Source organism: Haliotis asinina, chromosome 7 (genome assembly GCF_037392515.1).
Source record: "Haliotis asinina isolate JCU_RB_2024 chromosome 7, JCU_Hal_asi_v2, whole genome shotgun sequence".
In the NCBI taxonomy this organism is placed as follows: domain Eukaryota; kingdom Metazoa; phylum Mollusca; class Gastropoda; order Lepetellida; family Haliotidae; genus Haliotis; species Haliotis asinina.
In genome coordinates, this window is record NC_090286.1 from 49401715 (window position 1) to 49416007 (window position 14293).

Sequence of the window (14293 nt, forward strand, 5' to 3'; positions counted from 1 at the left end):
CAATTTTAACCACCAGGAATATTCACATATTCAACATCTGTTGCCAGGAGTACAGTTCCAGTTTCCTGTTGCTCCCACGATATTAACACTTTTCATAGTGATTCCGGCAATGGATGGGTTGTCTTCAGTATTTGGACAGTAATAGCTTCAGACAATACATAGGACCTGTTTTGTATTTATTTCAACATTGAAGCTTTTCTGAAGGAAAAACATTGGTTTACAATTGAATTTTGTGATATTGACCTCTCTGTACCTTCTCCGACATTGCACTATATTTTTGTATTTTTGCTGACTTGGTTGATTCAGTGGATCATATCCCATTTATGTAGGTTGATATTAAAAACATCTTTCACTAGATTGTCTTGTCCAGACTTGGTTATTTACAAACCACGAACATGAAACTGGAAATCTTCAACACCAAACTGTGTGTATTTTAACACCGCACATCTAGTAAAACATGTACAAATGATGGGTCGCAATATGGCTGAAATATTTTTTAAACAAATGTTGAGTGTTGCTGTATAAACTCTTTTATTCCACCTCTTTATCTGCATGATATTCCTCTTATTTTGATAGCACTACATAATAAGAATTACATATATGGTCTGATTAATTTTATAGCAGTATACTCAGACACTAATGATAACACTCACAGCGATTGACGAGAGGAAAAATACTCATATACATGTTGATATCATTATGGCACTCCAAATGAAAGATACTACACTGACCTTTTTTCATGGCAGCAATTAACTGAAGGGCATAAATACAATGTGAAAATGTGAAATGTACAAAGCCATGGGCTTTAATGGTAACTTTAATGAAAGTATCACATACAATCATAACAGACATATATCCATGTGAATTAAATACCCGTTTTGAGAGAAATGTGCAGCTGTAGTAAATTGTTTTTTGGTTTGCCAACATCTACTAATAGTCAAAATATGTATTGCAATTATCTTAGTGAATGTAACCATAATGTTTTCTCTGATCAGATATTTATGGTGTCAAATTCTCTGTATTTCCCACAGTTAAATACATATACAGCTGTGGCACATTAATTATTTAACTGTTCAATGTCTTTAGCAATGACAGAAATAAACATACCGGTAATAGAATTATTTACAAAATACTAAATGACGAATGAAGTGTTTTTCATTATTATGTTCTACCTTGCAGATGTATCAATTATCAGACATTTTCTTTTTATCTATTTCCTTAACCTTAACTTAGACTGTTCATTTTGGCCAGCCGTTTCATAAAATTAGTTTTCTAATAAACATCTAATTAACCCCATTTATTATTAACAGAATATATCTGCCTCCCATGGTAAAATTAATCTTCTGTTAACATCTAATTAACCTCATTGATTCTGAACAGAAAATATTTGTTTCCCATGGTGTCTTCGATAGAAGAAGCTACCACAACTGATCAGTTTGATCCTGGCTAATAATAACATAGTCTTAGAAAACTGCAACAGCTACACACAGTTTATACTATCACTGTAGTGTATGAAGAAATCAATACTTGAGAGTAAGGAACAAAACAACAGAGCAATATATGCCATTTAGACATGTGCGTACCTAAATATCTTTTCTAGATCTTTCCTTAAAGAACGAATAAATTCAATTTTTTTTTACTCTTTTTACCACTGCATATGAACGACTTATGGTTAGTCATAAACGGAACACTACTTAAAAAAACAAACCAACTTGTGGTTAATCAATACCAAGCGTTTCAAAGTTGCTAAAAAGCTGTCTGCTTCTTTCTCGCCCACAAACGAAACCACAGGCAGATTATGTAACTCTGTCGCCAGAGCCCTTCAGTGACATCATAGAAGGAACGATTTTCAGTTAGTTGTCTAGAAAATGTGTAGGAAGCTTGTCATTTTGCTGATTTCACGACATCATCAAAGATATGCTGAATTGTTGTGTTGCCATCCATTGCTCCTTGGGGTCAGGTTCACCCCCTTCCATGCTTCCAAGTTCAAGTTTCATTGAGTTTATAAAATCAAGACTGCTTACTACACATTGCTGACAAAAGGATTTTGCATGAATATAACGTTTTCTTCCTCGGAAGCGAGGTTGTAGTCCAAGTGACAATATCATCATAATATTATATCTACCCCCGCCTCGCTTCCAAGAGTAAAATTGTTATGTGATAAGCAGTGTCATGTAAAATCCTAATGTCCATCAATAAAATACATATTTTACTACCAGTGAAAAGTAATTTTGATTTTGTAAGTCGGTGAAAACAAACTTAAATAGCATTTATCCTCAGGGCACTGCCATTTTTGATTTTTTTCATCAAGGTAGAAAATCAAAACTACTTTTTACTAGCAGTTAAATATGTATTTGAATTGTGGCCAAAAGGATTTTGCATGATTTTGTTGAATAATGACTTCTGCCATGGAAGCAAGGTGGGGGTCGATGTGACATTAATATTGCAAGTAATATTACATTGACCTCCACCTAACTTCCAAGAGTGAAATGGTTATGTTATAAGCAATATCATTCAAAATCCTATTGTCCATCAATAAAATACATATTTTATTACAAGTAGAAAGTAATTTTGATCTTGTAAGTCGGTGAAAACAAACTAAATAGCAGACTAAAGTCCATTTGAATTAATAACAATAAGATTTGTTTTCATCAAGTTAGAAAATCAAAACTACTTTCTACTAGTAGTTATATATGCATTTGAATCATGACCAAAAGGATTTTGCATGACACAACCTCTAACATAACATAAGCGAGGTCGGGGTCGAAGTGAAAATACTGCACGATAAATTTCATGACGAAAACAATGATTCTGTTGAAAGCTACGACAACTTAATAAAAACAAAATGCAAATATTAAAATTAAAACAAATTAAAGTTATAGGAGCAATGTCAGGCTATTACCTTCATAGAGGAATGTATCCATCAATATCTGCAGATTTCCCAAGTGATGCATCTTTTAACAGTCTAATATACGAAAACGTGATGTATTGTTTGAGGCTTTTCACATTGTTGTATAGTCTCATTGGTCACCCAAGATAGCACACCTGGCAACTAATTGCATAATGTATATCATTCTTTTAAAAAAGTTTTTTAGTTAGCCAATAATGAGCAATCAATCAATGTACTGGCGGTTCATCCTTTGAAAGAAGGGTGTTGTTTTTACATAGACACAGACATGACAGAGTGTATTCAGTATAGATTAGTAAATGTACATACATAAACACTACCTTTTGACAAATACCCTTTTAAATCCGCATAAAAGTAATCAATCAATCAGCCCAGCATACACGAATAGCTTCTAACCCTCTGACAAATCTGGTAGATTCGCCAGTGGTTAGATAGAAGTCACCAACCCGCCAGCCCCAGTGTCTGACTGAATATTTCACAATGTCTTTGTGTGAAGCTGTTATTTGCTGCATGTGACGCTTGTTTACTGTTTAGAAATCTTATGTTTGTTATCATATAATGTTAATAATTTCAATGTCAATTATGAGAAATGTCAAATCTGAAATATTTGTTTAACTTTATTCTGTGGGTCCTGAGAATTTTCAGTGGGTCAGACTGACATCTAAAACTTACCGGACCCAGTGTCCGGTAACTCTGAAACACCATCGTGAACACTGTCAGCGTGTTATCGGTTAATCCTTTGATGGATACAGTCACAAGAAATGGCAAATTAGCACCTTTGTCGGGTAATCTAAGTGGCGTTACCACTAATTATAAGTGATGACAAATAATGTGTAGGTTTATACCACCTAACAAAGATTACAACCTAGTGACATCAAGTCATTTTGACAGAATCGTCTATGAAAACAAGGGTTGTAACTTGGAAACTAGGCAAAGCAGGAGACAAAACTTAATGATAGTTTTCACAAAACTTGTGAAAACATATAGCTTTCATTTTCCACAACAATTGTCGTGATTTCAGGTTTGTACAAACGAAATGGTTTACCCCCTGAAATGTAGATGAATTCTGCATAGACCCTCACATCTATACCTACTATTACGTCACGGAGACACGCCGCTCTGATTGGTTGAAATTTCGTTTGTGGCTGAGAATTGTGCACTGTTGTCAAAAAGGTCAATTTAAAGTAATCAAGGATCGAAATGACCAGTCCTAATGATGTGACAATGAGTGATTTATGCATTTGTACCCCCTAGAGTATATGTGATCTTTAAATGCAACAGTAAGCAATATTCCAGTTCTATCACTGGAGCTTGTAGACAATCAAGTCCAATAATCCAGTGGTTGACATTATGAGCTCTGATTTACACACATGAGAGTGAGTTTAGTTTTATGCTGAAGTCAGCCATATTCCAGATATATGGCGTGGGTCTGTAAATAATTGAGTCTGGACCAGACAATCCAGTGATCAAAAACATGAGCATCGATCTGCACAGTTGGGAACTGATGACATGTGTCAACCAAGCCAGTGACCTTGACTATCCCATTAATCGCCTCTTCAACAAACATAGTCACCTCATATGGCAAGCATGGGTTGCTGAAGGCCTATTCTACCCCGGGACCTTCATGGGTCACACAAGTGAGATACAATAACATGCATTAACCAAGTCAGCCAACCTTACTGTCTCCTCGTTCTTGTGAGATCTGTGAAGATCTGTGTAAGAATTGATCTTCAGTAGCCAATGCTTGACTACTAACGGAATCTGGTGATATGGCTTGCTGACTTGGTTAACACATGTCATCGGTTCCCAATTGATGCTCATGCTGTCAATCAGTTGGATTGTCTGGTCCATTATTTACACCTTTAGCTGGAATACTGCAGAGCGCAATCTAAACTCACTCACTCACTTCTCACATGCAGGAGTATGATATCACTCAAACATTTCAGTTTGACTTTGTATTCCATCACTGCCATATCTGCAGAAATCAATCATTAACCTGTTGTGGTGGAAGAAATAAAGAATTTGCAATTTTCACCACCATAATCAACTGGGAGTGTTGTGTTTGTCTTACTTTTTCAAACGAAAATGTTATGTTTTGGATGATTTTTAACACTGAGTAATCAAAACTGTCGTTATTGACATGTCAACCGAAATGTTATGAATGTAAATTATGTTTACATCTTTTCTTCCACTTATTAAAGAAATGAGTTGGCGTATACGTGATGCCAGAGAAATCAACATGATAATGTGAGTCATTAAAGCTTAGTCTCATCATAACTCAACAAAATGGAAAATGTCACTTCAGATATTAATTTGGTGTCACATTTTCTGAACATTTTCAACTGGAATGGTCTAAAAGATATCTTAAAATTTTCAGTTTGCAGGTACTTAGGATACTGTCAAGACACTTTAGTAGATTGATGAGGTCACAAAATGGATTTGACAGACGACTCCATAATGGGTCCTGAAAAAAATAATGGATGGTTTGTTGACTGTTTTCTGTTACATAACAAAAGTGGAAAGCAGGAATAACACTAATTAAAAGAAAATGATGACCTTGTGCAAGCTACTTAGGACGTTTTCCATTAGCTCTGTACAATGACAACCAACTAGGCTGTTTGAAGGTGTGTTGTTCAGTTTAATTCACATCTGTTTTGCCAATATAAAGAGTAAGACCATTACTTATGTTCTTCATTAACAATAACTTCATCAATCATACCAATAATGTACATGTGAGTTATGTCAGTCATGAAAAAGACAAGCTATTATCTGCCCTTGTCATTACAGAGTTCTCTCCCTTTCTGGGTTCTCGATTCGAGCCCTAGTGTTTGTTAACATTTATTGTCCCTCATGACTCCAGAACATGCAACTGTTGTCATTGTTGATATGAATCTTATGTCCACATGTGTGAGTATTCTCGGTTTACTGCTACATAAACCCAAAATGGCTTCAACATTGTGTAACCTCAGGGACCGATCATCAGAACACAAGGAAAAGTGTGACCACATATTCTTATTGTTTCAAGAGATGATTAATGAAAATACCCAGTGGTTCAGTAACTGCTACTTGTACAGCAGCTATGGTGAGATTGAACTCAGTGGAACTGTCTGTCCAAATACTAATGACACTTTCTGGTTGCCCAAAGATTCAAACCCAACCATAAAAAATGACCCACCTACCGACTCACCTACTTGCCCATGTGCTGTGTAACCTCCCACAGACCTTGGCCCTAGATACCTACATATTTGGTTACACATATGTAACCAGATGTTTCTTTCATCTGAACACATGCTGTGCAACACCCACAGACCCACCCACAGACCCACCCACAGACCCACCCACTCACTCACAGACAAACAACACAATGTTCCAGCTGGTGGCATAGATACAGATGTAACCACAACTAAGTGAGCAAGGTGCTGTTCCAGTTGTTGTCTGGCATGCGGATGCTGGGAATAAAGGGCTGGCTGCATGGTGGAAATATGTACATGTGTCATCTGGTACAATGTACTAGCTCACCAGTAGAACAGTGTCATATAGAAGGGGTTGTTGCATATATGTCTGTTTTGTCGGAACTGTCTTTATGGTTTTATACCACGTTAAGGTGTTTTAAGTGGCTTTATACCACTTAAGGTTTTATAACACTTTAACACATTAACTGCCACCACAAGTTTATTTGTAGCATCCATTCTGGTAAAATTTGCCATTACGAGTTATCTCATAGCTACATCAGTTTCAGATGTTGGCAAAATAGGCACAAGAAACAAATGTCTCCTGGTGTTTTTTGCTACCATCAGGAGACAATTGCTTCTTGAGCCTATGGCAGTTTGTGTGTTAAAGTGTTATACCATGTATAGTTTTATACTACTTTGAGGTGTTACACCACTTTAAAGTTCCAGCAGTATCTCAACTGGTGACTCTAGAATCAAGATATACTCAGAACCAAGGGTCATACTCCATAAAGTGTTCATAGTTTTTTGAACTGTCATAGCTCGACAGTTTATCATAGACTCATGAGTGTCTTCATGCTATAAACACTCTGTGGATCAGGCACAAGATCTTTAGGGTAGTGAGCAATTATGCAGAATTTCAAGTCTGACACTGGGAAGTATGAACATAGATTTAACACTTAATACAATAGGGGGTTGATGCGCTACATCCCGATACCAAATTTTCAAGATTAGACTCATAGTGACGAAAAACATTATTGACTATAGCCTGTTCGTCTCCCTTCGCCGCCATCTTAGATGATATTTATACCGTTTCGGGATGCTATGGTTGCTGTTTTTGGATGCTGTGACTGCCGTTTGGTGCGCTCTGCGACTGTTCTCGGGCGTTGTTGTAGCTGATACGCAAGTTTTGGTTCCATTTCAAACGATTAGTTTTCCATCACAAGGGGTTTGTTTTGGTTTTAGAGGACATTGTAGCAGTTTCTGGTGATTTGTGTTCTCTTTTGGTGTATATGAGTTCAGTTTTGATGATTTGTTCACCGTTAGTATGGTAGGCCTGTTTACGCGTGATAAAAAGTACACAGCTGCAGTGGTCAGATAGTTACAATGTCAAAGGCTGCACTTTAACCAGTGAATGTTATGTCCACTCGTGAACTATATCATACCATTTTGAAAATATGAACCTAGTGTCCACAATCCCTTTATTTTAGGTGCCTCAAAGGGGTCTCACAAAATGCAAGTAAAATAATGTGATCTATGTTTCAGTTGGTCAGCTATGCATGAAGATGCAACACAAGATTTAAACATGAATGCTTACTTTCATGAGATTTCATCTTTTTTCAAATTGCATTTCTTTTGCTGTTCAGTATATGGGAAGCCTATTTCTGTTGTTCCATAGCTGAAATACTGGTATATTGCTAAAACAGCCATGTAAAACCTTATTTTCTCACTCTTTCTTCGGAACACTCGATCTAAATATTTTATCAGCACCCATAACCAAAATATTAAAATCAACATAATATGATTCAGAGTCTTACTCACGTGCACAAAATACAAGTGTTTTCAACAACCACCAGAAAAAATAACAATTTGTTATCTCATTTTATAAAAAAAAAATGTTTACCCTACATAGAGCCACAATCATTATCATACAAGCTATGTTTATCTTTAAAACACAGACCAAAGATAAAAACCATGAATTCACTGCTCAACAAGTGCTTGAGAAATACTAGTTAAGTACAACATGACAGTATTAGGCATTCTTGACAGATGAGGTCAATCTCTGCAATCGGTGGTGACTGGGTGAAAGACTGTGAAATCAACATGGTCCTGTACTTTCATGACCACTAGGATCCCCTGTGAGAGGCCCCTAGGGTCTGTGTGATAACCTGTTTACTTGTCTCAATCATGTCGTTAGCTGTACATGCAGAGAAACAAAGGACTTGATGGCTTGAAGCTAAATGGTTTTATAACAAACTTAGCTGCAACTACAGGCAATCTGTTCAGAAAATGAACACTGCCAGAGTTTTAAATGATTCTGCGGGAAAATGAGATAAAATATCTAAGCAGGAAAGTGGAAGTCCTTCAAGTGTTCTTTCCTCTTTCTGTGTATTCAAGGAGCAATAACAACATTCAGCTTTTTTACATCTTACTACTGTGAAAATCATTAGAGTTGTTCAAATTTTTTTCATTTCTTATTTTCAAGTTTATAAATGACTTTGTTTGATATATGGAGCTTCCTATTTCTATAAGTACCCTCCTGACGCCTTCTCATCAACCAGCTTCAAGACCAATACTTAAGCAGTCCTAATATGCATCCCTTCAAGGTCTTGCTAATAGTCCACATGTTTTTTCACAGAAAAGAAGGATGAGAAGGGTTACGGAATAATGTTTACACGATGCTCTATTTATTCAGCACACACTGGTCTGTGAAAACAGAATGTTTATGACTTTAACAAGAGCCCCTATTATTCTAGTCTAAATGATCTTAAAGCAATGGCTTCATTTTTGGACAAAGGCAAATATGTGGTGTGACTAATATCAGAGAATCCTGATATGACATCTTTTATGTGTTTATCAAGTAATTATAAATATACAGCGAGTCAGTTCCAGAATGCTTTTAATATGACTGGTGAGTGAGTGAGTGAGTGAGTGAGTGAGTGAGTGAGTTAGTGAGTGAGTGTCTTGTGTTTATGCTGTTTTTAGCAATATTCTAGCAATATCACAGTGGGGGATGTCAGAAATAAGCTTTGCATATTGTACCCATGTGGGGAATCAAATCTAGGCCTTCTGCATGATGAGTAAATGCTTTAACCACTACGCTACCCCAGCATCCCTATGCATTTTTAACAATTTGCCATGTGGACAGTTTCACTACAAATAGTATTGTCCATATTATGCTGATTTCACTGAAGCCATAGCCAGGAGACAATTTCAATGACACACTGACTCAGACAACTGGATACAATGACACACTACATCAACTATTATCCAAAATCCAATTACCATTTCATTACATTTTTGGAAAACACATGATCACACGTACAAGGTTAAAAAGATCCAGGGTTGAAATCAAGGCAAAGTTGGAATAATTTCAGTGATCAATTAAGTGCACATGTATCATGCGTGAATAGATATATCAGGGTCCAAATCCACAAATCAAGACACACTGACATCAGTAAGAGGGATCCCTGTTATGGGTTTCACATTGCCCTACTTTAAACACTAGGTTTATCCAACATCCCTGTTTGGTTTTCAACTGGTAACTGACAGCTAAGGGACGTAACTCTGCATGCAGTGACATTCAGTTAACGTAAGTTCACCATCAAGCTACTTACTGTTGGCACACATTTTTATGAGAGATCAGCTGTTGAATAAATTCATCTAGACCCTCTCTGCGATGACGAATAAATTCTGGATCCAAATTTCCAAATATTTTCTTTCCAGGGAGCTTCAAGTTTGCTTCAGGATACAATCTCCGAATCTGAAAACAAAATTGAGAAAGGTGTCATAAAAGCTACTGGGATGTGGTTAACTGAGTATGTGAGTGAGTGAGTTTTATGCTGCACTAAGCAACATTCCAGCTGTGGTTGACTGGAAATCTAGGGCCACAGCAATAACAAATATTGAATTCTGGACCCTTTTCTACAATAAACTCTTGGTTTGAAGACTTGTATGTGTCATCGTTAAAACAGTGACTTATGACAGTTTTTGGCCTAAAAAGGAAACATGCCCTTGTCATGTCTGACACATGCTCATGTTGGATGCAGCACAGTCTCATGTGCATTTTTATCTCACACGAAGGTGCTTCCCGGTAGATAGTGACACATTGTGATTCTAAGATGTCACATACAGAAAAATATGTCCTTGTGCAGTGTGAAACACAAAGTTTAAAGTGGCCATGATTTTGTTCATTGGTGACGCTCTAAAGAAGTCAAATGTGACATGAACAAAACACACTGATGTCAAAAGTAGTTGCACTTGAATTACAAGGTAACTTTAAAACTACTTAGTTGAGATCTAAAGGCTGCATTCTTTTGATAAAATATCTAAATAAACATCTTAATGATTCACTTGAAGGTCAAACATGCACTACTCCCCTCACAACTAATAGTTACCAAAACAAAGATTTGTCAGGAAATGTCAAAACTACTTTCCAGACAGAAATTAAGGAACAAACTGCATGTGACAATAGTTGTTGCTATAGCTCTCCATGCATGAAAGAACAAAGTGATCTACATCATTCACAAGTATTAAGTTGAAGGTGAACCTACAGGACCACAGCCTGAGGCACTGTAGCATGGCTAAGTCAAAAGGATCGTCACTCTGACAAGCAATTATTTCTCACAGGGTCACCACAGTCACCAAATGAGTACCTTGTTTGTGACACATGAATAATATATAGATTTTATGTCTTTAGGCCAGAAGGCAATGGATATAATGAAACCATTGCCCCGATTGACATTGGGTTCACAAGAATAACAACCTTCTCACAGGAAAAACACCAATATTATGGAAAACATATACTACTTACTCAGTTTATATCCAGTAAGGAAATGCTATGATATAGAGATTTATACACCAATGTTGTGAGCAAGACTTGATAGCATCGCACTGGATCGACCCTCATAACAATGTAAATCACTGGTTTGTCCAATACAGGTTTGATTATTTAGGCAAAAGATTGTTAAATCAGCTCTTGTTTTATTCACTTTGTGCCAAATGCAACAAAAATTCAGCTTCCTTATACATTCCAATGAAAAACATATCATATCTGTAAAACATTCTCTGCATCAGTGTAGCTTTTAAGATGATTACTGGCAGATATAGAGGACATTTTCAAATCTGATGCATAAATGATGCAAAAGAAATTCTGATGCATTTCCTTATTTAAGATTTGAGTGAGGTTTCTCCTTTACTTTTGGGTAAGCCTTGCCTTTGTAAGAATTAGAGATAGCTCTCACCAGTGGGTCCAGATACGTTTACATCTTTGTCTCCACTTGCTTTCTTGACTATTTGAAAATGATTCATCACATATTCATGATAATGTCAAAATTGTACACTGACTCTAAATCAAGAGCGATTTCTTATGCAAATGAAAAAAGTTATGTGGCTAACTGGCTACCCATCTCTGCTGAAAATCAAGTAAAATGTGTCATCTTTTCAAAGAAGTGAAAAATATACCAATAATCCTGTGTTAAGAATATTTTCCGAGACAAGATAAAGCTCTCTACAGATATGGCTAGTAAACATTTTTACCAACTGAAACATTTCAAAATGACATGTAAATGATATCACATGGAAACATTTACTTCCAAAACTTACATTGAAGCTTCGGTAATTCTCTATCGGAAGTGAATGAAGCGTGTCAGTGACGGCAGGTGTTGTACAATGACTGTCCCTTGTGTCGCATATCGATACTAACTGACAGTCTATCATTCATAACATCTGGATCAGGATTACCTACACCAAGAGAGTTCAGAGGTTGTATGTCAGGGTTCAGAGGTTGCATACCAAAGACACATCAAATGCAAGGTCAGGGTCATTGGTTTCACTATGATGAATACCTCCAACATGCAGCTGACAAGGAATTGAAGGATGCAGGTTTATTGTTTGTTTATGCAGTACATATGGTATGGTAGTGTTTTTTAGTTTTTGTTGTTTAATGCTACTGTCAGCAACATTCCAGCTGTATGACAGGTGTCTGTAAATATTCAGGCTTGATGACGGGAGCCTGCAAATTGTCCAGGCTGGACCACATAATTCAGTGATAGGTAATATCAACATACAGGGTCTAGGTATCTACCTAATCTACTTGGGATCTCTTACAGCCAGTGTAGGTTGCTGGAGATTTCTAACCATTCAGTATTTGCGCATAAAACAGGTTACATTGAACGGCAGTTAGCTGCAATGGTTTACACAACACATGCTTACTATCACTCTACATAAAAAATATATGACACAGGGAACTCATGAAATGAGCCACTGTAATGATAACTAATATTTGTGAAATTCATTCTGGATGTGTAGATCAATGTGGATCTTGTTGGCCGATATGAGATTGCATGATGGAATACTGTTGCACACTGTTGCATACTGTTGCATACTGTTGCATACTGTTGCTAATGACCAGCATCATGCCTGACGAACTACCCCAAGGTTGCCAAGGTGGGTTGGCTGATGCATATTGTCATATCCTGATTGCATAGATTGATACTCATGGTGTTCATCACTGGATCGTCTGGTAGAGGCTTGATTAGTTACATGTGGCACTGTGGAAGTATAGACGACAATCATTTCATAGTGTAAGGTCAGAGTTGAAGCAATGAGGCACTGCACCCCTGGAGGAAGTGTGGGAGCATAAGAATTGAGCTTGAAAAGCTGAAAGTTAATCAAGGAGAAGATCTAAGGACTAATCTGTCAATGTTGTCTAACAACAATATAATCCTGTCACATCCTAACTTAACAATACTATCTATTTCCTTATCAGCACTTAGTCCATTGACCAAGGCGTTTGTTGTTGTACTGTATTAAACGCCAGTAAAGGAATTAATGGCAGGCATCACGTGGAAAGATTAGAAAGAAGATGAAGATTCTCCAGCAGAAGAAATCAGTTAAGGACATCTAAAATCGATGGCGCCAAAGATGAGTTTGCACATGGTTGGAGAGGAGAACAAAATCAATTTCGAGAGACATATTTGGGGTGCATTTGTGAAAGGGACATTTTTCTTCTTAAACTCAACTTATCAAGGTGTATGGGCCAGGAAACGAAAGCAAGAGAAAAGTATATCTGTTATGAGAGAAAGCAAAATTTCCTGTTGGTTATAAAATCCATACATCATTAGATTTAAAAGGTTCTGACATTCTAATTCTGCACTTGTTACTGATTTGGTGTACGATTATGTCTTGAACTACTGACTGTTCAGTAACCATTAATGAGTGAGTGAGTTTGCACTCAATATTCCAGCTAAATGGCGCCGATCTGCAAATAATCCCATGATCAACAGCATAAGCATCAACCTGCGCAACTGGAAACCAATGACATGTCAATCAAGTCAGTGAGCCTGACCACCTCTTACGACAAGCATAGTCGCCTTTTATGGCAAGCATGGGTTGCTAAGACCTTCACCTGTCCAGTAATCATTAATGGATGCATTGGTTTTAGGTCTGGATGAGTTGATGATTATTCTGTCATCAAGTTTGAGTGAGTCAGGTTTTATGCAACTTGTACCATTAATCTGGCCAGATCAGAGAGAGATATGTGAGAGTAAGTGTGTAAATATGGTTCTATTCCAGCAACATGAAAGTTAGTTCACCAGAAACTGTAATCAAAAACTTAGATCTTCTGTATGAACAGTGAATCTCACATATTTTACTACACATGTAGGCAGGATGGGAATTCTTTTTCTTAAATCACCAGTCAAAGTTATTTTCCTTTTAAATACTAACAGTATTTTACTTGGCAAACTTTGAAGTTTAAATGGGGCAAAAATGCAAAGAAGAAATTTGGGGTGGGGATCTATTTTTTTAGCAGGGAAAAACTGATTTTTTTGGTTTTTGGTTCTTTTCTTGAACAAATATGACTAACGAGATCCGCAAATAAGAAATACTTCATTAAAAGTTTACAGCATTGTATAGATATTTTTAGATTGAAAATTGGTATAGAATCAAGGGCTGAATCTAAAATACATACTTGGTAGAAGTCTTTTAATTTGTTCAATTAATTTCCAGCAATTAATATAAAATGTTCAGTTAGTAATATCATATACATATTATCATTCCAGATATGGACGTAACAAAGTGATTTATGCATAAGCCATATTAGAGGTACCACAAGGACGTCAATGACTAAAGACTGGAACTCAAGGCATTCTTTTACATGTCATACAACTGCATGTTTCTCCTCAGTGTCATGCTGCATGTCATACTAATGATC

At 36.7% G+C, this 14293-nt stretch overlaps 1 protein-coding gene across 1 annotated transcript in view; it reads right to left on the reverse strand.

The window, feature by feature from the left end:
* Positions 1-14293, reverse strand: part of LOC137291822 (serine/threonine-protein kinase Sgk1-like) — a 109834-nt gene that overhangs the window by 33522 nt on the left and 62019 nt on the right. Inside the window, exon 4 of the mRNA XM_067823358.1 lies at positions 9696-9841. Within this exon, the coding sequence (XP_067679459.1) occupies positions 9696-9841 (146 nt within the window). The remainder of the gene's footprint in view (positions 1-9695; positions 9842-14293) is intronic.